Consider the following 25,875-nt stretch of genomic DNA (forward strand, 5'->3'; position numbering starts at 1 on the left):
TTTGGCAGGGACAGGCAGGTTTTATTCCAAGCCCTGGAGAGTGGCAGTCCCCTCTCCCCCAGAATGACCCTGGGACAGAGGGAAGAGAGCCTGGGAGGTGGGCAGCAGCTCAGAGCAGGAAGGGGATGATGGGCATGCGCAGGGGTGGGTAGTCTCGGAACTCCTTCAGGTAGCTGCGGTGCTTGCCCTTGGCCCAGATGGTCATCTGAGTGAAGCCCACCAGGGAGAAGAGGGCCACTGTGGGACAGAGCAGGGGCATCAGGGGCTGCACAGCCTGGATGGGCTGGGTCCCACAGAGGAAGGGACAGCGGGCTCACCTGGGAGACATTGTGTCATGATGGCAAAGCCAATCCAGGACCCCACCTGTGGGGAGAGCAGGCAGGGGTAAAGGTGGGCAGGGCTGGGCTGTGCCTACATTTCTACAGAGGCCTCGCCCACGCCCCAGAGCCACCCCCCTCCTCAAACCCTTTCAGAGTGAGGGGGTAGAAATTGGACTCCAGCGCCAGAGAGCCCTTGAGTACACCAGGGCATGAGGAAGCTGCCCCTGCAGCCCCCTACAGCTGCAAGCCTGGCCTGACACACCCAACTCCCAGAAAGGCTGGCCTTTCCATCTCCAAATGCTCCAAACTGCTAAAGCAGCCGCTGAGCCAGGCACCCCTATTAGGGGCTGGCCCCTCCATGTGGGGCCCCCACCTCTGGAGGAAGAACAGAGGAGAGAAGGGCAGACCCTCACCTCGTAGGTATAGTTGGGGCAGGACACCAGCAGGAAGAGCCACGTGAAGGGGTTCTTGGTGGGGTATGGGATCTTCCTGGTCTTGGACCCTGGCAGGCAAGACAGGAGGGGCAAGTGAGACCTGTCCCTCACCAGCCTGCCCACCTCCCCTCGTCTGGGACAGGCCACTCACCCGCTGGCCGCAGGTCTCGCAGGGCCATGTGGATGGAGAAGTTGCCAAGCTGGCAGATCTGTCAGAGCAGCAGGGTCAGCCCAGAGCCCCCAGACTCCCCGCCCCATTCCCCTCCTCCCAGCCTGCTTACCACGAAGATGGCCAGTGCCAGTTTAACCTGCTGAGCTCCATAGGCTGAAGGGGAAGTGAAAAGGGAGGCCCATGAGGGGAGAGCCAGGCGCAGGGGGAGGCTCATGGCAGGGGGAACAGGGTAGGGCCCAAGGCCACTTACTAGGGGGCGTGTAGAGAGGATGGTTGATGTAATAAGCCATCCAGGCGGCAAAGCCCCAGTAGTAGGTGCAGTTCTGAAAGTGAGCAAGGCTGGGATGAGGCCTGGCCTGGCAGAGGGTGGCACCAGGGATGTGCAGGGTCCGGGGATGCATCCGAGTGGGTCGGGCTGGGAGGAGGCCAGGGTCTGGGTGGACGCACCCCAGGGCGCTCACCTTGAAGATGTTGCGCAAGGGCATGGTGCCATGGGAGAAGCGGTGCACGAAGAGTGTCTCCAGCAGACGCTTGACGTAGTGGAATGAGTGGCAGATGCAGGCGAGGCTGGGGGGGGAGCCGGCTCAGCTGGGGCAAGTCCAGCAGGCCTTCCCCCCTCCCCCCACCGCCCCCTTCCACCTGGCCCCACTCACTGCACCACCGTGTGCCGGCTGGACGTGAAGTCGTATTTGTGGCCATAGATGAAGGGGACGCGGAAGTAGAAGAGCAGATAGATAAAGAGGGGCCCTGCGTACTCAGTCAGGAAGACCTAGGGCACGAGGAGCAGGTGAGTTACCCCAATGTGGCTGATGGGAAAGGAGTCCCCAGAAAGGGCTAGGACTCACCGTCACCCAGCTGATCTGGGCCCCCAGGTCCCGGAAGTAGAGTGTGGCCGTGGTGCCCACGGGCAGCTTCTGCAGAATGTCCTCATCCTTCAGGGACTTGCCCTCTGCAGAGACCGGCCAGGACTCAGTGCTGCCCGGACCTTTGCCCACCGCCACCCAGGAGCTTAGGGGTGGCTGAGCGGACAGCTATACTCACTGGGGTCCAGGCGGAGGGACTGGCGAGCAGGGTACCACTGCGGATCTGTGGGGGAGAGGAGGGCGTCACAGCACACAGCCTAACAGCCCAGGGACCCCACATCTCCAGCGCATGGACGAGGCCTCTGACGTCTGTGCCTCCAGGACACAGCCGAGAACAGCCCAAGTAGAGGCGGGATATTGTCCTTCTGAAAGCCCAGCAAGGGCAGGCCCACCTGCCCCAGGCAAGCCAAGAGAAGCCTGAGCCACAGGGAAGGCATCACTGCAGGACCTGGGGGGAGAGGCATGCAGGAAGGGGTACCACCCTGAGGCCCCTGCCCATAGGGGTCATGGAGGGCAGGGCAAATGGGCCCTGGACTTACGGGTCTTGGTGAAAAGGTTCTTGATCTCGGCAATGGTGGCATGGGGCTCCACCTGGGGGAAGCACAGGCCGCAAAGAAGTCAGGGCAGGGTGGGGCATGATCGAAGACCTGTCCTGGTGAGGGGGGATGGACGGGGGACCTGGGCAGCTGCTATGGGAAGGGGAAGGCTGGAGCTCAGGCCCCCCACCTACATGCCCAAAAGGAGCAGCCAGGGCCCTGCCCGAGTGGGAACAGCTGTAGGCCTGAGGTCCCGGTTTTACCAGGACACCCCTGGCCTAGCTGGGAGACAGCTGGAGCATGGGAAGCTGGGCCCGCTTCTCTGCCTCTCCTCCTCGCCCCGCTACAGCTCCCCTCAGAGTGAAGGCCCTCTCGGGGCCAGAACTCCCTGGGACAGGAGCCCTTTCCCCCTTCCTGGCCTTGACAAGGGGCAGGTCTCAGAACTCCCACCTTCTGCCCAGGCCCCAAAGCCCTGCAGGGTCCACAGAGGCTACTTCACCTCCTCCCACCAGGAGGCCAGCTCTTGGCCACACCCAAGGCCCATCGCTGCCCACTCTACCCCAAGCCGGCAGCGACAGGCCTGGGGACGGTACCCTTCATACTCCTGAGCGGTAGGTGGGGTGTCAGGACACAGGTTGGAGGAACACAGTCCAGCTGGACAGCTCCCATGTCCTCAGAACCAGAAGCCCCAGGAAGGCATAGGGTCTCAGGCCCAGTGCCCTTGGCCCAGTACAGCTGGCGCCACAGTCCTACCTTGTCCAGGAAGCACAGCTTCTCCCGCGTCTTTGCGTCCAGAATCTCCACCTCGAAGAAGAGAACGGCCTTTTTAGGTTTTTTGGTCGCTTTGGCGGGTGCGATCCGGGGGAGGCCGTTGAGGCCGAGACTAGGGCCAGGGCCGAGGCCCTGGCTGGCCTCCCGGGCCACCATGCTCATGTTCAGGTCCATGCTGCCCCGCTCTGCCCGCCGCAGCCAGCGGCCCCAGCTGCCGGCCCTCAGCCCCCACCGCAGACCTCCCCACGCGAAGCAGCTCTGGGCCGGGCCGGCGCGATCAAATTCTGCCGCGGTGCTGGAAAGGAGCCCGCGCCTGCCCTGGCACCGCCGTCTTCTGTGCAGATGTAACCCGAGTGCCCCGCAGCCATGGCCCAGCTAAATATAAAACTGCCCCAGACTGAGCCCCCCCAGGAGCCGTGCCACAGACCTCCCAGGGGCGACCCCCAGGGGGCTGGGTCCCCCCAAAAGTGAGGCTTTCTGGTGGACACAGCCCCCAAACAGCCCAGGGAGGCAGGGATACCTCCCCTGCGGCGGACACCAAGGTGCCTCCAGCCCAGGCCCCATGCAAGGCGGGGTCAGCCACTGGAGGAGGGTGAGCGGCCCACGAGCCACCCAAGCCCCGGCGCCCAGCTCAGGCCCGCCATGTTCACTGGGCTTGGAGAAATCCCAGCTATTTTGAGAATCCGAGAGATAGATCATCCATTTCCCCTCCTGAGCTGTAAGAGACTCTGCGGATTACTTTCCTTGTGCATTTATGTTCCCAGGGAGGTGACAGATTCCGGACTTATTGGTGCAGAGAGCCTCTAAGCGTGTAAAGGGTCAGGAAACCAAGTCTCCAGCTGCATCCTCAGCCTGCACTGATGAGCCCTTGGCCCTTGCCTCCCTACCCTGCCTCTCCACTCACTTCTCACTGGTAGGTCCATGCAGACCTCACTCAAGGCCACCTCTAGGGCAGTGTTCCCACTGCGTCCGCCCAACATAGCACCCTTGCCTAGGCCCTGAGCCCCACAAAGCCCAGAGCACACCGCCTGGCCGCCCCCACCCCACGGCTCTGCCTGAGTCCCCACACAGTGGCCAGACAGGAGCAGAACAGCAGGGCAGACTGGGAGGGATGGCGGCCTCAGGGAGGATGTGGCCCACCCGTCCCAAGCAGGTCAGAGAAGGTACCTGGAAGAGCAGTGAGTACATGAACTGCTGGAGCTGGATGGAGGCCCAGCAGGGGTCAGCTGATCCCAAAAGGCCCAAGTGCTCCCATGGGGGGCTTGGCCCAGATGCTCTTAGACATGGGGCCGTGGCAGGCAGCGCTGGCTCTAACCTCAAGTCAGCCCCTGGCCAGCAGGTGCTGAGAATCCTTCCCACCCCCTGGTAGACCCTTGGTCAGAGGCAGATGGGGAAAGGAGCAGAATAAGAACCCCAGGGCAGGACCCCAGCCAGGGCTCTTTGAGGACACAGCCACCCACCTGCAGCCCAGGCAGACGGGTCCACTGCAGCCAGCACCCTCCATGCGTCCCCCAATAATGGGGCATGGTGGGCAGCACCCAGGACTGAGTCTGGCCCCACCATGCAGTCACTGGGTGACCAGCCCCTCACTTCTCTCTCAGCCTCTGCTGGGGGGCAGGTAGGAAGGCATGGACCTCAAGGAGCCATAAAGGTCGTGAGGCAGTGCAAGCGAAGCACCAGCACGGTGCCTGCCAGTGCCCCAAAACCTGAGGCCATGAGGCTGGGCACGAGCCAGCGGGAAGGGCAGAGGCCTGGGTGCAGATCCTGCAGCACAGAGGCCCATTTGCCGATGTACGCTATGCCCGCTCCACACCACCTACAGGAGATGGCCCAACACCCATCCCTGGCCTACGCCGCCTACTGATGCTGCGCTAGACAGAGGGGGCCTGCTGCCGGCGGCAGGCTCTGCCCAGCTGTGTGGACTTGGGGGGCAGGTGACTGAGTCCCTCTGAGCCAAAGAGAAGGACCAGAAAAATGAAGCCGGTCCCACTGCCCATAGTGCCGGGCCCCACCAAGAGGACTTGTAGGAGAGGGAAGAGGCACATGCAGAATGTGCCAGAAAGGGCTAGAATAGCAGGGCCATGGGCAGGCAAAGGGCCTGCCCCGTGGCAGCAGGTATATTAATAGTTCCTGGGTCCCAGGGGGGCAGTGCCCACATGCCTCCAGAGCCCTTGTGGGGCAGGAAGGCAGCACCGCGCCTCTTGGGAGAGGAGGCCTCTGAGTTCCTGCTGAACCACTCAATAGCTTAAAATACAACCGGCCCCTCTCCCTGCTGGCCAGCTGCTGAGGGAGGGCTGAAATCCTACTCCTCTCCCCCAACCTGGGCACCAGACCAGGGTCCCGGGGAGAGTCGGGGGCCCCCGACTGGCTGCCGGGAGAGGAAGCTGGTGGCGGGAGGGGCGGCCAGTATAGGGGCACACTCCCAGTAGCCAGAACCACGGACGCACCCAGGCGGATCCCAGGCTGGAAGAGAGGAGCCCGCGCCCTCCCACAGGTAAGCCTGGCCCTAGGGGAAGCACCCAGGGGCCCAGCCCGGCAGGGTGGGGGCTGCCTCAGCTCAGGGCCACTCTTCTGCCCCCAAATCCCAGGACCCAGCAGCCTTCATTATGAGAGAGGTCTGAAAGGCCCTGAGGGGTGAGGGCGATGTGGGACACAGGACCTCTCTGTACTATTTCTGTAATTCTCCATACGTCTGTAATTATTGCAAAATAAAAAGCGAAATAAAAGTTATGCTAGATGGCATAAGGGAAAAAAAAGTATACTAAGGAAAAGAAGCCAGACACAAAGAATCACATATTTATGTAAAATGTCTGGAATAGGCAAATGCAAGGAGGCAGAAAGGTGGCACTGCCAGAGGCTGGGAAGGGGAGTGAGCACCCTGCCTAATGGGAATCTGGCATCTTTTAGGGACAATGGAAATACTCTGGAACTAAACCAAAGTGTGGCTGCAGCGGGGCAGAGTGTGAATGTACTCAATGCTGCTAAACTGTTCATTTTTAAATGGTTACTTTTATGTGGATTTCACCTCAATCAATTATTTTCAGGGGGGTGGCTAACAGGCAGGCCCCAATTACCCATCAAGAAAAGGTCCCAAGGCAGGGAGCAGCCAGGGCTCACCACTCCCATCCATCCCCCTATACTGAGGGCCTAAACACAGGGACCCAGCTGGTCGTGTGCTTCCCAGTCTCTGGCCCCAGAACCCACCCACCCACCGCGCCCCTCCCCAGCCCACACCACCCCACACTGCTGTGCTTCCCTCTCCTTCCCTCCCTCTCTCCTTCCCTCTCCTTCCCTCTCTCTCTCTCTCTCTCTCTCTTTCACACACACACACACACACACACACACACGCCTGCCAGGCCACCAGCCTGGGGTGGGGCCCAGGGTAGGCCTAGACCAGGTCAGAGGGTACAGACAGCTGCCAAGCACAGCTCACAGGCAGGGTTCCTGAGCACAGGGTAGGCAGCAGGCCCAGGCCTCATCCCTGGGGAGAAGACAGGCCAGCAGAAGGGAGGAGAGGTTAGCCCTTCTAAGGGAGCTAGAAGCAGGGGAAGGGCTGGGAGGGGTGTTACATTCGATGGATGGGTGAGGGGGGGCCCCTGGCCCTAGGTCCCAGCACTGACCACAAGCAGGGGGTGTGGCACCACAGCCTCAAGCACAATGGACACAGAGGACAAGGACAGACACGCTGGCCTGAGACCCGGGAGCGTGGCGTTGCGATGACAGTTCCACTAGCCTGGGAGGAATTCTCACCCAGGCGCCTGAGATTCCAGGGTCTGGCCAACAGCAACTCGTGGCATGCCACGAGGTCAAGGCATGGGGGTGGGGGGAAGGGCAGGACAGAGGGTGGGGCCGCAGCCCACCCTGAAAGAGGGGTGGGGGCCAGGCTGCAGCCTTCCCCAGCCTGGAGAGGAGTGACCAGAGCCAGTGCTGAGCAGCAGGGCCTCTGGCCTTCACTGTCTTCGTGGAAATACACTGCAGATCAACACAGCACCAGTGGAAAAGGGGGTGATGTTTTCTGAGGACTGTTCTGAGCCAGTGCCAGTGCCCAGAGCAAGGCTCTAGGGATGAACCCCATCTGGCGGATGAGAAAACCAGAGCAATGGGAAAGCAGAGCAGTTATGCAACTACATGAGAGGCCCAGGGCCTTTGCACATGCTGTTCCCACTGCCTGGTCCACTCTCCCCCAGACCCCTCAGGGCTCCTTCCTTCATGTCCTTGGGCCTTTAGATAAATTCTCAGTGAGGCCCTTCCTGACTCAAAAATAGCAACCCCCAGATAGCAGCTTCTGAGGGCAAAGACTGTCCTGTTCTCAACAATTTCCCAGCACTCAGAACAGCCCAGCAAGAAGGCGTGCTCAGTAAACACCTGCATGAGGCAACTGGGCTTGCCCAAGGTCACACACATCAGGACCTAAAGCTCCCTCGCCACTACCCTCTGAGCCAAGGCCCTGCCCTGCTCCTCCTGCACCACACGCCAGGGGGCCCTGCTCACCTTGCCAAACCCCAGGGCAACAACAGGGTGGAGGCTGCTGCCTGGAGCTCTCCCTATCCTGGGCCGGGACCTAGCTCCAAGGAAGCCTCTCTGAGGCCTACAGACATGCCCACCTGCTCCAGTGACCCCGGGGGGTCCAGCATTCTGGCAGCTGGACCCTCCTGCCAGCTCTGGGGCACTGCTCACCAAGGGAAAGGGTCAGTGACCAAGCCAGCTCCAGTTCCCGGGGAAACTCGCTGTCTTTCTTCACCAGCAATCCCAACCCAGAAGGGGCTCCATGCTGACAGGCTCTACGTGGCCAAGGTCCTCAGAGGCACTACCACAGGCCCAGCGGCCCCCTCACAAGAAGGGCTCAAGGGCCTCCACAACCACGTGCACATCCCCCAGGCTCTGAGGTCAAGGGGACCCACTTACTTCCTGGCTGTGTGGCCTTGGACAAGTAACTCAACCTCTCTGAGCCTCCATTTTCTCATCTCTAAAGTGAGCTGCCCCCACCTGCCATCCTACAGGATTACTATAAGACTTACAGAGATAACAACCAAAAAAAGTACGTAAACGTGCCCGTGCCCGGCCTAAAAGTGATCCCCCTAAAGAAAGAGTAAATGCGATTAAACCGATACTGGCAAAATAGTACTGGCAGGTAAGCAGGGCGCCTGGCCCTTTCTCCCCAAGTCCGAGCACTGCCATGAAGGAGCCCAACCACCGGGCACCAAGATCAGAAAGGTGGTGCCATGATGCTCCATCCAGCTGGTGACCGCGCAGCCCCAACCCTAATAGCAAGACACGTGCGGGTGGGAGGAGCGGGGCTGCAGTGCCGTCCCCCCCGCACTTCACCGCCCTTCACCGCCGGCCAGCGGGGCGGCCTCGCCTCTCCACTGCCCCCTCGTGGCCGCGCCCTGCACTCCCCCCGCGGGAAGACACCCTGGTCACCCAGGCAACTCAGGCAGCGTGGGGTGGGACCAGGATGGGACCAAGAGAGCGAGCACTGCCTCGGGCTCTGCCACCTGCCAGCCAAGACGCCTTGAGAGCAGGGCCCCACATCCATCCATTCCTTCCTTCCTTCCTTCATCCACTCCTGCCTGCCTCCCTCCCTCCCCCATCTCAGGGGCTGCAGCGAACCTTCACAGGACAGCGCCCCCAGCCTGCCCCAGCCAGCATGCGCTGTGGGGGAGGGGGGATAGGCAACAGTGACATGGTTTGTGGTCAAGAGTTATGGGGAAAAACAGAAAGGGGAGAGGGCAGGTGGGGGAGGAAACCGATTTTCAAGGGAGTGGTCATGGAAAGCCTCCCTGAGGAAGGGGCATCTGAGCAAAGGCCAGAGGGACATGAGGGAATGGAACATGTGCAGCAGGCAGAGGGAACAGCAAGTACAAAGGCCCTGCAGCAGCACTGACCTCAGCATATCTGAGGAGCAGGAGGGCCCTGTGGACAGAACAGAGTGAGTGAGGGGGGAGGGAAGGGACAGGGCAGGTCATGCAGGGCCTTGTGGGCCATGGGGAGGGCTCCGGCTTTTACCCCGAGTGAGGGGGGCGCCAGGAAGGGTTTGGGAGTAGAGCAGGGGTGGGATCACGTGCTCACAGGCACCTCCTGGGAATCAGACTAGGGCAGAGGCAATAATGGGGGGTGGAAGCAGGGATGTGGCCACAGAGGAGTGAAAAGTGCTGGAAATCTGGACAGACTATAAAGGCAAAAAGCACAGGGTCTGCTGAAGGTCTGAAGGAGGTGGGGGCGGGGAAGGGAGTCTGAAGTTTCTGACCTGAGCCCCAGAAGGGAGCAGTGGCAGGAGTAGGCACCATGAAGGCCAGGTGTGAAGAGCCAAGTTTGTGACTGCTGATCCTGCCGGAGCTGCCGGACAGCCATGGCCCACAGGACCCAGGCCCCCTGCAAGGCCTCCAGGCGGGAGCCCAGCCCCCTCTTGAGCCTCAGCGTCCCCATCTTCACCAACACATCCAGGCCCAGTGCTCACCAGACCCCTCCCATCTGTGAACAAGACTCAGCGGCCACATCCCAGGGCCCCCTGGGACAAAGGGTAGGGAGAGGCCTGAGAGTCGGCTTGGCTTCCAGGTCACCCTCATCAGCTCGCACTTATGCACCTGGAATTTCTGTGCATCCTAATATGGGACCTGCCCATGGGGATACGTCCAGAACAGCAGGCCCGGAGCTGCAGCACAGACCCCTTTCCTTATCCTCCCCTTTCAGCTGCACAACAACCGAGGGAGCAGGGGCTGTTAGCTCCATTTCTCAGATGAGGAAGCTGAGGTCCAAAGGTTGATGAGCACACCCAGCCCCCCACCCAGGCCTCTGGGGCCCCACCCCAGCCACCATGTACCCTGCAGAGGTCCCTGCAGAGACAGCATGAGGCAGCACACCCTACCTCCAGCAGGCTCTCTGGGACCCCACAGGGGTCTGCTTGCCAGGAAAAGGCCTCGCAAGTGGGCCACCTTGTGTGGAGCCACCAGGGCTGTGGGGGAGTGTGACCTTGGTGGGCAACATCTTCTCCTGGGGCACAAAAGGCCTGCTGTGGGTGCCAGCCCTGCTCTGTGCAGCCTGGGACTCTAGGCTGGGCAAAGGCCCTGACACATTCTTTGGCCAAATGGCCCCCAAGACCCCCACTCAGGGCCTGAGGGGATGGAGGCCTGGCCTTGAGCAGCAGGGCACCCAGCCAGCTTACCCACTTCATGGGTGCAGAGGTTTGGGCACAGTCGCCTGGACTCAGCAACTAAGCACTTGCAGCTCCGTTTCCCTTCCACTTTCCAGAAATATCGAAATCACTCTGCTCATGCCAGGGTGGCTGAGAAGATCTTGGGCTCAGCTGCCAGGAAGCCAGCACAGGCCGCACCTGCTCCGCCAGAAATACCTCCTTCCCCAGTGGCCTCAGCTCGTGACCCCATTTCTCTGAGGTGCCTGGGGCAGTTGCACCAGCCTCCCCAATGTGCCATGGTGGGGGCAGAATGTCACCAAGGCTGGAAGGGCTGGGAGACACTAATGACCCACTCCCAGGCTCTCACCAGCCAGTTCCTACCTCCCACCCTGCTGGCCAGACAAGAGGAGCTAGTGTCTGCCAACGTCCCTAGGCTCTGGGATGGGGGCCAGAGGCTGGCGGAGCACCATGCAGCCGAGCAGCATCCTGGAGAACATTCTCTGGGTGCTCCTGTGACCCCGGGTTGGTCACTGTGATCACAGGAAGCCCAACCTGAAGGGGACACTGAACCAACATGGCAGGGACTCAGGGTCTCAGGCCTATTGACCTGCTACTCACTGGCACCCACAGCCCACGCACGTCCCACCCGTCCCGGGGCTGGCACAGGCCTTATCTCCCTGGCCTCCAGGGAACGCTGTCCCACCCAGAGCAGAGCTGCCGGGGCCTATGCCATCTGAAAGTGCCTCTGCGAGTAACATCTATCACATGCCTACCTTGTGCCAAGGACTGTGCTAAGGCCTTCACCTGCATAACTCACCTAGCCTCCCCTGGGTCTGTAAGCTAACTGTGACCCCAGTTAGGCAGCTCCAAAATGAGGGGGCCCTCACCCAAGGCTCATGGCCAGGAAGTGCCAGAGCCAGTGCCAACCCGCCTGCTAGGATCCAAAGGCCCTGCTCACCACCATGATGCGATACCACGGCCACTCCGAGGAGGAGAGTTGAATGCCAACATGAAAAGAAGTGAAGGACAGGCCCCTGGATCTGATTATCTGGAAGGCACTCCCCTCCCTGCTGATACTCCAACTCCAGCACACTCGTCTTGGAGGGTCCAAACTCTGCAGAACATGTCACCCCCACAGGGAGTGCCTTGCAGGGGAGCCCAAGGGCTGAGCCGGCTCCCCCACCAGGCCTCAGCCTCTAGAGGCCCCAGCACACTCAGGTACCAAAGATGAAAGGCCTGTCACCTCCCGACACCACACAGAGGGGCCTAGGCAGGCTCAGCAGCGGCCGGCCGCACTTCCTGTCGTGGCCACCGCAGGCAAAACAGCGGGGGGGGGGGGGGGGGGGGGCGGGGACACGACACACGACAGCTGGCGACACTGACATGGACACCAACACTGAGTGAGCGGCAGCGCTGCAGAGGCCGGACTCAGACCAGCCTTCCCTGCCTAAGCCTTAGCTTCTCCACCTGCTCAATGGGAATGTTCGGAAGAGGACCTAACACAGATGATGCTCCATGCTCGCGGCCCCAAACCCTGCCTGCTCACTAGACCCCGCTGAAGAGCCCTGGCCTGGGCAACCTAGGAGGGAGCCCAGGGTCTCCGAAGGGGGAGCTGGCACCCACAGCTGCACAAGCTCCTGGGTGACAGATGGGGACAGCCACCTCAACCAGGGCTGCCTTCCTCAAACGGGCCCTGCCCTCTGGAAGAAGCCCAACATCATCCCCCTGATGGACTCCAGCGGCCCAGACCCTCCCAATAGGGCCTCAGCCATTCCCTGGGGTGATTCCCCACCTCGTCCTTGCCCTACCCCCTGGGGGGCCATGAACACCAAGCACCCAGCCACCACCAGCTTACACTGACCCTGTTGGACTGGCACTGTTACCCCATTTTACAGACAGGGAGGATAAGGCTCAGGAGCATAAGTCACAGCCCAACAACACCTGGCCACAAGCTCCCGGGGCAGGACCCCATCTGGTTTGGCTTAGAACTGAATGCTCTTCCTCCAGGGCTGTCCCTGGCCCTAGACCCTCTAGGGATGGCCCAGCTCTGCCCCCTCTGCACCCCTGTACGACCTGGCCAGGTCGAGGTTGTGATCATGTGTGGTCTCTGCATCTCTGAGCAGGAAGGTGCCATGAGGCCAAGAAGGGGGAAGAGCCAGGAGACACTGAGCCCTGCAAACACAGGCTGATGGGAGCAGCAGGAGAAGCTCATCCAGGCTGACCACCCACCTGCGTCCAGCACTTCCGGCCCACTGTGGCAGGCAGGTTAGTCCACCCTGGAAGTTCTCCCAGAACAGCCCACCCTGGGAGCCCCGTGGCCAGCCTTAAATATACGCACAGCCAACAGCTAATGCCTCCCGTACTCACAGTGTGCCAGGCACATTCTTTTTTTTTTTTTTTTTTTTTTTTTTGCCGGACACATTCTCAACACATTCTCAACAAATTATCTTTGACTATTAATCCCCTCTTGGGGAAACTGAGGCTCATTTCATTCACCGCATATTGACTGAACACCCACTCCATGCTAGGTGCTGTTAAAGACTCTGGGGATTCGATTCAGCTGTGGAGAGAGAGAAACAGAAATCCTTGCCCACATGCAGATGACATTTTAGCGGGAGTGGGGAAGAAAGACAAAGTTATACCTAATGTTAGAAGATGCCATGTGCTACAGGAAAAGCAGAGCAGGAAAAGGAGACAGGCAGTGGAAGGGGAAGGGGGAGTATGCAGTTTTATATCAAGTGGTCAAGAAAGGCCTCCCGAGGAGATGCTGAGACAGGCTCTGAATGCAGTGGAGGAAAGAGCTATTGAGAAATCTGAGGAGAACATCCAGGCAGAGGAAGTGCCTGTGCAAAGGCCCTGAGGTGCAGCATTCTTGGTGTGTTCAAGCAACAGTGCAGAGGCCTGTGAGGCTGGAGGGAGGAAGGGAGAAAGGGACTGGGGGGTGGTGACAGGTTGTGCAGGGTCTCAGAGGCCACATGAAGATTTTGGCTTCTATTCCAAGTGAAGTGGAAACCCTGGAGGGTTCTGGGGGAGTGTAGGGATAAGACCTGACTTGGGTTCTTAAAGAATTCTTCTGGACCACAGGGGAATAGGTTGGAAACAGAGAGCCCAATTCTGTCAAGATAGAAGATGGCTTACACCAAGGGGCTGGCAAACTATGGCCCATAGGTCAATTTTGGTTCACCGCCCGTTTTTGTATAAGGTAAGATGGTCTTTTACATTTTGAAATGGTTGGAAAAAATTAGAAGAAGCCTGTTTCATGACATGTGGAAATTACATGAAATTCAAATTTCAGGATCCACGAAGTTGTATTGAATGTGGCCACACTCGTTGGTTAATGTGTCATCTATGGCTGCTTTTCTCCAACGGTTGAGTTGAGAAGTTGTCACAGGGGCTGTATGGCCCACAAAGGCCAAAATATTGACTCTCTGGCTGTTCACAGATAAAGCTTGCCGACCCTGGGCCTGGGCCTGGTGATGGTGGGGGTGCTGATGAGAAGTGGCTGCAGAAGTACTCTGAAGGCTTAGCTACAGATTTGCTGACTTTGGGATGCAAGGTGTGGGAGAATAAGCAAACAGCCTAGGAGCTGGGTGACTGGAAGGCTGGAAGTGCCATAACTGGAGTGGGGAAATGCAAGTTTGAGGGAAAATCTGGAGCTCAGGTTTGGATATTAAATCTGAAATGCCCTTCAACAGCCTTAAGGAGAGCTCCAGCTCACTGAGAAAGCACATAAGGCAGAGATGGGGGGATGCCTCTGGAAGCTCCACCAGCCTTTTCTGCTGACTGAGGAGTTCCCGATCTTTCTCTCAGGAAACGCTTACTGAGCCCCTCAATGTGCTGGGCCCGTGCTAGGTGCTGAGCTTGATGAATGGAAAGACCTATGTGTGACAGCAGTATGCTGGGCAATGTTCCAGGTGCTGGGATAGAATGGTGGGCACAGCTCAGAGGCCATGCTCCCCCACCAGGCCTGCTCACACTCAAAGGGAACAGGGGCAAAGCATCTATCACCTAGCTATCATCTATCACGTGGTCAGGATATACCAGGTGCTATGAAAAGAAAGCAGGACAGGGGGCCCAGAGCACCACAGGAGGTGGTCAGGGAAAGCCCCTCTAAAGAAGTGTAATTTGAGCCACAGCCAGAATGAAGCCAAAGAGGGAGCACCAGCATGAGGCTCCCTGTGGGAAGTGCAAAGGCCCTGAGGCAGCACACAGTTTGGCAGGGCTCTGGAACATGCAGAGGCTGGAGCAGAATGGACTTGAGAGTGAGCAGTTGAGGAGAAGGGTGGAGTGGAGGGAGACCCAGACAAGTACTTTAGGAAGTCACCACAACCTGCTCTGGTTTTGAGAAAGATCCCTCTCGCTGCCAGGGGCAAATGTGGAAGCAGACACAGCGGTGAGTCTCAGAAACAACACAGACCAGAGACCTCAATGGGGCCTGGACTAGAGCACAGAGGTGCCAAGTTGGGGAAAAGACACTCTAATTCCTGGATTTTTTTTAAAGATTTTATTTATTCATGAGAGACACACACACACACAGAGAGAGAGAGAGAGAGAGAGAGAGAGAGAGAAAGGCAGAGACACAGGCAGAGGGAGATGCAGGCTCCACACAGGGAGCCCAACACAGAACTCGATCCCGGGACCCCAGGATCACGCCCTGGGGTTGAAGGCAGGCACCAAACTGCCGAGCCACCCAGGGATCCCTAATTCCTGGATCTTGAGACACCACTGATTCAAACCAAGTCACCAATTTGAGGGAGGGGGGACTACCTACACAAATATAGGATATATACGTATATCTCAATCAACTTAAGGAACATGAAAACACCAAGGGGGAAGACTGTGCATGCTGGGATGGAAGGAGGAGGACAGCTGAGGAGAGCAGGATTTCTGGAATGTTTATTAGGCCTGTGTCTTTTTTTTTTTTTAATAGGCCTACCTGTGTCTTTTTTTTTTTTAAGATTTTATTTATTTATTCATGAGAGACAGAGAGAGAGGGGCAGAGACACAGGCAGAGGGAGAAGCAGGCTCCTTGCGGGGAGCCTGACTTGGGACTCAGGTCTCTAGGATCACACCTTAGGCTGAAGGTGGCGCTAAACCACTGGGCCACCAGGGCTGTCCCCTACCTGTGTCTTTAAAGGGAATGGTGAAGTAAGAGGAAAAGCCTGGCTCTCACAGTTAAGGAAGGGGTCCCGGAAGATGCCCTTGGCCATGTTCCACCTGCAGTATTACCTGTGAGCAGCACCCTGAGCCCCACAGGCCTGGGGCTCTCTGGTCGACAGTAAAATGAAGCAAGGGAAAATGAACCCAGGAATTCTGTATGCACATCCTTCCCGGTGCCTTCTCTCTCTGGCATACATGGTCACTTGTTTCACAGCATCTACTGAAGCCCCTGCCAGGGGCCAAGGCTTACAGAAGGTGCTAAGTCTTATGTGCAGAGAACTAAAACAGAAGAGGCACCAGGGTCATGAGTGTGGCATGCAGGGTCATGTGAATCTCTCAGAGGAGGTGGCATGCAAGCTGAGCCCTGAATGATGGCATTCCAAGATGGGAAGGGCAAAGCCACCTCTCCTGAAATACTGTTATTTAGGACAGGGGTTGCTCGGCTCAACACAGCCCTGTCCTGAACAGGGACAGTGACAGTGGTTGACAGTGGCTCTCCATCCCCAGCCAGAAGATTTTGTTAGACTTTAGTCCCTGGAGTGAATAGTATTCAACAACATACTGTTTCAGACTGCACACATCCCTCCCAAGAATTCTGATACTCTCCTCAGACCCCACAAACAGCTATGTTCCCCCAAGCCCACCACCCCCCACCTGAGTCAGACTCCTGAGGGGTCATAGGAAACAGCTTCTCCCCACAAGAAGAGTGGAGGCTCCAGTTCTTTGAGCTCTGTCCTGCTTCCTGATGATCTATGACGCTCCAGTGACAGTTGCTAAACTACCCTCCCCCAAATTTGGCCGACCTGCCCTCACCCGGAGGACAGACACCATTCCCACGGGCCCCACCACAAAACTGGCATGAACCCAGCCAGTGCTCCCTGGCCCCATTATAAAGGAAAAACAGAGTTCAGAAGGACCTGGACAATGGCACAAGCCCTGCAGTCTGCAGGGCCCACTGAATGGCCTGGGGACATGCTTACATAAGAGCCTGGTTCGAGCAGGGACAGGGACAGGGCTGTGCCAGCCTGCCAGTCACCATGACCTACTGAGAGGCCCTTTATCCCTCAGAGGGCTGGGAAAAGCTCGTGGCCCATCTCTAACTAACCACGGGACTGGAAGCGGGGGGAGACCCAAACACCATCCACCACCCACTAGTCAGTAATAAGAAACAACTACTCTGTGCATTTATGTAACAAACACCTAAAACAAGAAGAGCCCCTCAAGAACCTAAAAATAAACCGCCTCTTAAAGTTTAACTGTTAGGACAAATCAACAGAAAAGGGACTTCATCACTCTCAGGAAAAAGTCCATGGGTCTCTCTATCCAGTCGGCCTCATCACTCAACATGGGACACCCACAAAGTCTGGCCTCCAGGCCTTGGCACCAACTGCCCCCCTGCCCCTGTCATCCCTTCCCTAAAACCCCTGTCCTCAGGCCTCAGTTTAGATGAAAAGACCTTGAGGGCAAAGGCTGTGGTTAGTTCACCCCAGTATTCCTGAGGTAGGACGGGTACAGAGAAGAACGTTGAACGAATGAACTAATGAGTCAATGACAGACAAAAACAGTGGATCGCCACAACAGGAGGACGATTGGATGAGGACAACCTGTCAGGATCCTACAAGGCCAAGGGCAGGTGCTATGCTGGAAGCTTGTGGTGAGACCAAGTGTGAGGAGGAGCAGGATGATATGGAACAGGCTGACCACGGCTGGGCTGGACCTGGGGCTCCTGACCAAGGAACCATAAGAAGCCAGCTTCCCTCGATCAGGATCACTAAGGACTAGCTCAGCCCAACACATGAGATAGTTCTCAGCCAGGTCCCAGCAGCAGCCCCACAATCACCCTTCTGCTCTCCAGGAGCCTGACCACAGGAGATGCATTTATTCATCAAATTGTTCATTTCAACAAGGAGGCCCTGGCCAGATGCTGGGGAAGCTGCAGGAAAGAGATACAAAAAAGAGTCCCTCCCCTCATGGAGCTCAGTCTGACCATGAAGTACCCAAATGAAAATGCAACCACAGCCAGAGGGGGGCCAGAAGGAGAGGAACAGGGTGCTGGGGGACGAGGCGGGGGTCCTACTCCAGGTAGGATGGTCCAGGAAGGCCTCTCCACATGACTTTAAAGCTGAGCTCTCAATAATAAGAAGGGACCCGACAGAAGGAGGGGAGGGTACTCAGATTAAGCCTCTGCCTTCAGCTCAGGTCATGATCCCGTGGTCTTGGGATCAAGTCCCTCATTTCCCTCTCCTCCCCACTTGTGCTCTCTCTCACTGCCTCTCTCTCTCAAATAAATTAAAGATTTTATTTATTTGAGAGAGAGAGAGATAGCCAGACAGAGCATGAACGGGGGGAGAGGGAGAAGCTGGCTCCTCACTGAGTAGGGAGCCTGACACGGGCCAATCCCAGAACCCTGGGAACATGACCTGAGCTGAAGGCAGACTCCCAACTGACTGAGCCACCCAGACACCCCCATAAATAAAATCTTAAAGAAAGAAAGAAAGAAAGAAAGAAAGAAAGAAAGAAAGAAAGAAAGAAAGAAAGAAAGAGGGATCCCTGGGTGGCGCAGCGGTTTGGCGCCTGCCTTTGGCCCAGGGCGCGATCCTGGAGACCCGGGATCGAATCCCACGTCGGGCTCCCGGTGCATGGAGCCTGCTTCTCCCTCTGCCTGTGTCTCTGCCTCTCTCTCTCTCTCTCACTGTGTGCCTATCATAAATAAATTAAAAAAAATTTTTTTTAAATAAAAAAATAAAAAAAGAAAGAAAGAAAAAAGAAAAGAAAGAAAAGAAAAGAAAAGAAAAGAAAAGAAAAGAAAAGAAAAGAAAAGAAAAGAAAAGAAAAGAAAAAAGAAGGGACCAAGGAAAAACGAGGAAGAGCGTTTCTGGCTGAGGAACCAGCATGTGCTCAGGGCAGGAGCATGGCTGCTGGTGTTTGAGGAGATGAAAAACAGAAGTTTAGGGATGAATGAGGAAAGCAGGGGACAGAGGATGACAAGAAGTCTCTGAGGGATGGTTTTGAGCCACAAGTGCTAAGATCTTTCCATTTACATGAGAAAAGACCCTTTGGCCGCTGTTGGGTGGGAAACATGGCCAGGAGGGACAAGAACAGAGGCTGCCCCGCTTCTGAGTGACTAGGGAACGCTTCTGAGTGACTAGGGAACAGTAACATCAGAAGACCAGGCTCACCTGAAGCACCCACTTCTTGGGACGATTTTTTATCACAATAAGGCAAAAAGTAGGTTCTGACTGTGCTCCCACTTCACCAAGGATCTTCCTGTGGAGAAAAAGTAGATCCCAAAATCTGACTTCCAATGTGTGTGGCAGTGTATCAAGACTGATCACGGGCTTCTTCCTCCATCTTCTGGGCCTATTGTTTAGCATGAATCCATCTCTAGCAGCATGTCCAATGAATCAAGCCTCCATGGCCTTGTTCACAGGCAACTTTTAAGGCATTCAAAAGAGACCACGCACAGAAAGCATTTCTAATAACTTGACTGACTGGTCATCTGTCCAACAATTTGTCCTTAACCACCTAATGCTCTGTATCTTGACTGTGGGCCACGAAGCGTGCTGGACACTCTACACCCCCCGTGGTCCTCTGAGACAGGTGTCTTTATCCTGGCTTCACGGCTGGGAACATTGAAGCTCAAGCAGGTAAAGTGCCTGGCCCAAGGGCAGACCCAGTGGCCTCCAAAGATCATGTCCTTCACGACCACAGACTTCATTCTTCCCTCAGTGCACAAGGACCTGGGCCCACCCACAGGGAAGCCCCCCTCTGGTCTAGCAGAACCCTGGCTCTGCCACTCACCATGGGATCAAGGGCGCATCGCTTCCCTTTTTGTGGCCCAGTTTCCCCACCTGTCAAACAGAGACAAGAACAGTCCCTCCCTCACAGATGTATTATGAGGATTAAGTGAGTTAACAGATAAATAGCACTAAGAATAAGTATAACATCAGTAGTGTACTGATGACGAGGACGATGCTCTGGCTGTCCCCGGGTATTAAGACATCCTCAGCTGCCACTGGCAACAGCAGCAAGAAGGTATTAAGACGTAGGCTGAACTCAACCAGCCCAACGTCTCCGGCCAAACCGGTCGGTGAGAGTGCAGAGATTCCCGACCAAACTCAACTGTGTCATCGAGTCCCTTCCTAGCACAGTCCCCACTCAGGGCTGTCAACTCTCCACTTACCTCTCCTCAAGGAACGAGCTATTCAAGAGGCTCTGCGCAGCTCGCAGCTCAGGGGAGCTCCGGAGTCCCATCCTGCGCTCACCCACTCCTGCCACTAAGATCCTCCTACTCACCGACGCCCCCTCAGCCCCGCCTCCACCCCGCCTGCTCGCCTAGGCCCCGCCCACTCCTAAGTCCCGCCCCGCCATCCCACCCCGGCCCCGCCCTCTACTTAAGCACGGCTTTTCCCATCCCACCCAAACCCAGGCTCCCAGCCTGAGGCACACCAACACGAGGAAGGTCTTTACGCCTCACGGTGGCATTCCTGGCTTGCCAGTCCCAATCGGGCTCTCACTTCTAGAATTCCGAGGGGCAAGCAAGCCCATCCAACCCTAGAGCAAGGGAGACCGTCCGCCAGCAGTCCACGCTGACCCACGGAGCCCCTCCCACGCTCCCTCCTGGGATGCTCCCATGCTCCCTCCCTGGGAACAATGGAACAGCACAGCCCACCTGGCCACCAGCAGCCTCTGGAAGCATCAGCTCGGCCAAAAACAACATAAGCAAACCCAGGGCTAAAGTCCGGCTACACTGCTTCCTGACTCTGTGACCTTCTGCAACTTAATTTGCTTCTCTTAGCCTCCGTTTCTTTATATGTAAAGTAGAATACTCGTGCCCACCTGATTCCTCTTCTCTGGATTAGGAACCAGACAGACCTAGGTCTGGATCCTGTCTCTGCCACGACGTGACCTTGGTCAAGTTCCCTCGCCTTTCTCAGCCTCGGGTTCCTTATCCACAAATGCGGGGACAGAGTACTCCACCTCTCAGGTTTTCGGATGGACACAATAAAAGTGACCTGTCCCTGCTATTAACCCAGCAGGACTATCCAGCCCAAGACAAGATACCAACCAGCATCCCAGCCTATCTACAAATGCAAAATCAAAGCCAAAGAAAGGCATTTTGGGAAGGCCTATTCTTTTGCTACAGCACACAGAAGGGGGTTTAGAGTGAAGAGACCAAGCAATCCCTGTGTCAGAACACAACACCTTTCTGCAAACAGGCACCAAATTTAAGGTACAAAAGTCAAAGGGATCAACATATTAAAATAGAGGCTCAGGGATGCCTGGATGGCTCAGCGGTTGGGTGTCTCCCTTCGGCTCCGGATGTGATCCCAGGACTCCAGGATCTGTTCCACATTGGGCTCCTGCATGGAGCCTGCTTCTCCCTCTACCTGTGTCTCTGCCTCTCTGTCTCCCATGAATAAAAAGAATCTTTAAAAATAATAAAAATAATAAAATAAAAGCTCAATAGCCAGAAAAACCCTAACTACCCCTCACCTATTCCAAAAGGACAAGAATTCAGAAGAAAAAATACAAAAAATAGCAGACACCCAGATCCCACCTCCCAGATTTAACAGATATTTATATTAGATTCCTTTTTTTTTTTTTTAATAAAACGGACAGAGCTAAAGCCTTCCCCAACCCCTCTATCTCCAAGCAATGGTTCCTCTGTGTAATTCCCACACATTTCTGACCTCTAACTGCAATTTATCCTTTTACTATATACATATCCATGAGCAATATAAGTCTCATTCGGTACTTTTTTAAATCTATCGAACCTTTTCCAATGTGTTTTTTTCCACTCAACAGGATGTCTGGAGATTTACTGAAGGACTGGGTAATCAAACTAGATTTTCTTTCACAGAACGGAACTGTGCACAACAGTAAAAAGAAATGAACCAGAGCTACATGTAGCACCTCCCCTTTTATGCATATCCTTTGATGATATATTTCCAGCAATTTCGTAACATTCTTTAATATTAGCCTTTGCTTTCACAGTAGGTTTCATTTGCCCCCAAGGAGCAGCCTCAGAAAGGCTCAAAGAGGTTAATCAAGCTGTCCTGGTCACACAATTATTTACTGAGTGGCAGAGCCAGGATTCAGCCCCAGGCCTGTCTACAGCCCACACATGTACAACACCATGACAGGCTGGTCAACTTTCTCCTTAATTTTCACCTTCCTGTCTAGTTTTCTGGCTCTACACAATTGCCTCCAGACCAGAACTCTACTTTCAGAACTTTCACATACTTATGCCTGTGGAGGAAGCTGAAGCAAAACTTGCCTGTGGCAAGGTACTATGTTGGCCTAGGATTATTTGCAAAACAAGCACCAACTGAATGACCCTCTTTTGTGGGAGTGGAGGATCCTAAATGAGGGCAGTGGGGACCCCAAGAGGATGAGGCTTCCTCAGCTGCAGGCACCCAGCTGGGAGGTACTGATCTTCCCAGGAATTAACAAGCTCATTTACAAGATGCAGCAGCTGTTTTTCCAGTTAATACTGGGATCATTCCTTTGACCTTTCATTTGTAATGGCAAAAACAGCAATGAAAAAAAAAAAATCCTGTAGCCTTGGATAAGCAGGATAAGCAGTTCTCTTATCAACCCTGATCTAACCCCAAGACAATTCCAAGGCCTGCTCTGGTCTTCCAAGGAAACTACTTCAGCCAGGACCCAAGAGTGATCTACCCTATCTGCTTCATCTCAATTAGGCCACTGCAGGGATACTTTTTCCTCCTGGATCACAGAGGGAACTCGGGCAGTGACAGTAAACTGTTATTGAAACAGCAACAAATCCCCCCTCCAGCCAGAACCCTACCTGCCATAATATCAGCCATCAGCCCTCATTAATAAGCAGCGTGACACTCGGGTGCTTCTCACACCTTTCTGAGCATCACGTCTATCCTTTTTAAACTGCACTTCGAGTCTCTCTCAGAGCCACAAAGGTCTTTTGAGGGAGGCTATCCCCTCAGTGGACTGGGGGTCACTTGGGGTGAAAGGATGGACTCAGTCCAAAATAGAAATATATTCTTTGATCTAGATCATTGGAACCTTTACTCAAACTTTGTTAAATGGGACTGAAAGCATCCCTGCTATTTTTATTGATCTACAACAAACACTTGGATTAAAACTTAATCTGCTGTGAAAATGGGCCAGGAGACAAAGGCTCCTCCCACACAGAAACTGTAGCTATCACCTCAGAGGGTACTTGGCAAATGTTCACAAAGAATAATAGATAACACAGCAAAATACCTTTTTTTCCCCTCCACGGTCACTTTGGGGTTTTTGTTTGTTGAATACATTTTTTTCTTTTTTTCTTTTTTTTTTTTAAGATTTTCTCCACTTATTTATGAGAGAGAGAGAGCAGGGGGAGGAACAGAGGGCCAGGGACAAACAGACTTCACACTGAGCAGACAGCCAGATGCAGGGGGCTGATCCCACAACACTGAGATCACAACTGAGCCAAAACCAAAACTCAGATGACCAACTGAATGACCACTCAGGTGCCCCTCCCAGGTTACTTTGAACAGTGGGTTTAAAGCTCACCTTTCCTTCTGGGAGGAAAAAGATTGCAGTGAGGTAGAACATGTTCTCCAGTCCAAACAATGGTGTCAGGCCGTGCCCAGCTTCTGGAAGAAAAGTGCTCACCCCAAGTGTCCTCAGAGGCCTACTTTATCTAGCTGCTAACTAAGAAAACTAAAATTAACTCTATTTTGCAAAATGACACATGGAGGGATCCCTGAGTGGCTCAGCGGTTTAGTGCCTGCCTTCCGCCTGGGGCTTGATCCTGGAATCCCAGGATTGAATCCCATGTCGGGCTCCCTGCATGGAGTCTGCTTCTCCCTCTGCCTGTGTCCCTGCCACTCTTGCTCTCTCTCTCTGTGTCTCATGACTAAATAAATAAATTAAATAAATAAATAAAATCTTAAGAAAAAAAAATGCCACATGGATCTTCCATCTGCATCGTTTGAACTGTGGCCTTTTCTCCAAGATTGTAAGAAGGTTTGAGAGGGAAAACTAGATTAGAACTTTATCTATAATCATAAAGTTTAATGAGGCATCAGAGATTATAGAATCCTACCTCCTCATTCTTGGTACTAGGTCAAAAATGAGTGTGGACTTCTTCTGGGGTAAAGTTTTCAAAGACTCTGGGTTAATTACCAAAAATAAGAACAAAAGGGACAGATGCAGCTAGCAGTATTCAACTGGTAAATAAAAACAAGGACTGTCTTTCACTTATATGTGAGGTACCTCATGTGGTCAACTTTCATAGAGATAGAAGGTAGTATGGGGGGGGGCACCTGGGTGGCTCATTCAGTTAAGCCTCTGACTCCTGATCTCAGCTCAGGTCTTGATATCAGGGTCATAAGTTCATACTCCATACCGCGTAGTCAAAAAAAAAAAAGAGAAGAAGAAAGAAGAAGAAGAAAGAAGAAGAAGAAGAAGAAGAAGAAGAAGAAGAAGAAGAAGAAGAAGAAGAAGAAGAAAGAAGAAGAAAGAAGAAGAAGAAGAAGAAGAAGAAGAAGAAGAAGAAGAAGAAGAAGAAGAAAGAGAAGAAGAAAGAAGAAGAAGAAGAAGAAGAAGAAGAAGAAGAAAGGAAAGGAAAGGAAAGGAAAGGAAAGGAAAGGAAAGGAAAGGAAAGGAAAGGAAAGGAAAGGAAAGGAAAGGGAAGGAAAGGAAAGGAAAGGGAAGGGAAGGGAAGGGAAGGGAAGGAAAGGAGGAAGGAAGGGAGGAAGGAAGAGGGAGGGAAAAGAAAAGTAAGAAAAGAAAAAAGAAAAGAGAAGAAGAAAAAGAAAAAGGAGAAAAAGAAAAAGGAGAAAAAGAAAAAGAAAAAGAAAGAGGAAAAGAAAGCAGTATTATGGTTGCCAGGGACCGGGAGGAATGGGGAATAGGTAGTTCTTGTTTAATTGGGACAGAGTTTCAGTTTTGCAAAATCAAAAGGAAAGAGTTCTGGAGGTGGATGGTGGTGATGGTTGCACAATGTGAATGTACTTAATGCCACTGAACAGGAACTTCCAATGGTTAGATGGTAAATTTCATGTTTTGTGTATTTTGCCACAATTTTTTAAATTGAGGAGAAAAAAAAATGATACTTCTACCTGCTGGTTTTCATTTGGGGACCAGTGTGTGGCCTAGGAGCTGGCAACTAAGACTCTGTTGTCCTGAGTTCCTCTCTCTGTCCTGCATTTACCATCCGGGGGCCTTTGGGCAAGTCATTTGACATCTGAGACTATTTCTTCACCTATAAAAATGGAAATAATAATAGTCTCCGACCTCAGAGGCCTATGAGGATAACAAAATAAGGTAACAGAATCTCATAGCACAAGAGTAATCTGACGCTAAATTACTAGTATGCGTTTTAACAATAAACTAGTTTATTACTTAATGTTATATAAAAGTCAGTAATGACCAAATAATTAAATTATGAATATTATATTGTCAACTTAGGTCGCTAGGCACATCGGAAGACTTCGTTTTAAGGGAAAAAGCAGCCCAAGTTAGGAGTCAGAAGACCTGGGCTTCCAGAACGGCTGCGGCAATGAGATTTCTCCGTGGTGACACGCAGGGGTTGACAAGAAATGATCTCTTGTATTACCAAAGAGCAAGATCAGCTTTGCTGCTCGGCGGGAGCCAGCCCTGAAACTGCACCTCCCTCACCGCCTAAGCTTCCCCGGGACGTCCGGGTCGAGGGAAGGGGTCCAAAGGTCGTGCCCGAGCAGGCTGACTGCAAAGCCCCTTCCTAAACCTGAGAGGTGGCACGGTGCAAGCTTGTGCAAGACACCCCCGAATCGGGAGCGAGCGTCCCGCACCTTTGTTCCTCCCCGCCCGCTGGGGGAACTGCAAGGAACCTGCCAGCTTCCCAGATCCTGCAGAGACCCCCAAGAAAAGGCATCCCCAAAACAGCCTGGGTAGCAGAATTATAAATACCCCTCTGCACATGCGCACTGCGACTTACGAGTGGCCCCGGGGCACAACGAGCGGCCACTGCGCGTGCGCCGTCCCATTCGCCCTTTGGGGCGCAGGAGCAGAAAGGGGGGGTCCCGTGGTCCCGCGAAGAAGAAAAACGAATGAGTCTGCAGCGGCCGCTCGGTGCAGGTTTCCTCGTTCCTTACCTCATAGTGCTTCATGGCTCCCTCACACGGCCCCCTACTGCTCCTGCTGCTGCCGCTGTCTACCCGCGCGCGACAAGAAACAGGGTCCCTCACGCGCTCGCGACGGCCGCGCGAGACTAACCTCGGTTCCGCGTCGGCCCCTCCCCTCCCTGCCGCGCGCGTCCCTACAGCCAATCAGCGCGTGGGGCGCTCACCTTCGACCCCGCCCCACGAGGATGGTCTTGAGCGAGGACTCGCCACGAGGCTGGCCAATCAGCTTGCGGCACACACCGAGGGGGCGGAGCGCAGGCTGGACTGGACGAGCGGAAAGGTGCTTGGCCACCCACCAATCAAAATGAGGCCTCAGCGCCGCGCGCCCCTTCCCCGCCCCTTGGTGGC

The 25,875-nt window shown here is 54.9% G+C and overlaps 1 protein-coding gene across 4 annotated transcripts; it reads right to left on the reverse strand.

The window, feature by feature from the left end:
* TECR (trans-2,3-enoyl-CoA reductase) lies at window positions 1-25,636 on the reverse strand. 4 transcript variants are annotated; one of them, XM_055344725.1, is made up of 14 exons: window positions 25,498-25,619; window positions 18,568-18,655; window positions 3,079-3,129; window positions 2,329-2,380; window positions 1,968-2,012; window positions 1,772-1,875; window positions 1,580-1,695; window positions 1,388-1,493; window positions 1,177-1,249; window positions 1,036-1,079; window positions 906-963; window positions 734-822; window positions 318-363; window positions 1-237 (listed from the first exon to the last, which is right to left on the reverse strand). In XM_055344725.1, exons 1-14 carry the CDS (start codon window positions 25,500-25,502, stop codon window positions 110-112), a joined length of 1,005 nt encoding a protein of 334 aa, XP_055200700.1. In that variant the 5' UTR covers window positions 25,503-25,619; the 3' UTR covers window positions 1-109. The 4 variants fall into 4 exon arrangements, with proteins under 4 accessions (XP_055200700.1, XP_055200699.1, XP_055200698.1 ...); XM_055344724.1 differs by lacking the exon at window positions 25,498-25,619 and adding an exon at window positions 24,484-24,512; XM_055344723.1 differs by lacking the exon at window positions 25,498-25,619 and adding an exon at window positions 19,572-19,657.
* Window positions 25,637-25,875: the final 239 nt, after the last annotated feature.

The sequence above is a fragment of the Nyctereutes procyonoides genome, unplaced genomic scaffold, assembly GCF_905146905.1.
Source record: "Nyctereutes procyonoides isolate TBG_1078 unplaced genomic scaffold, NYPRO_anot_genome, whole genome shotgun sequence".
Taxonomy (NCBI): Eukaryota; Metazoa; Chordata; class Mammalia; order Carnivora; family Canidae; genus Nyctereutes; species Nyctereutes procyonoides.

Bases quoted from the DNA above. Each gene is read 5' to 3' on its own strand.
- TECR (XM_055344723.1), bottom strand. From the start codon at position 19,642: ATGGGACTCCGGAGCTCCCCTGAGCTGCGAGCTGCGCAGAGCCTCTTG. The intron at 1,876-1,967 runs GTGAGTATAGCT...CGGTCTCTGCAG, and splicing joins GTCCCTCCGCCTGGACCCCA to AGGGCAAGTCCCTGAAGGAT. The intron at 364-733 runs GTGAGGGTCTGC...CTCTCCCCACAG, and splicing joins GCCCCAACTATACCTACGAG to GTGGGGTCCTGGATTGGCTT.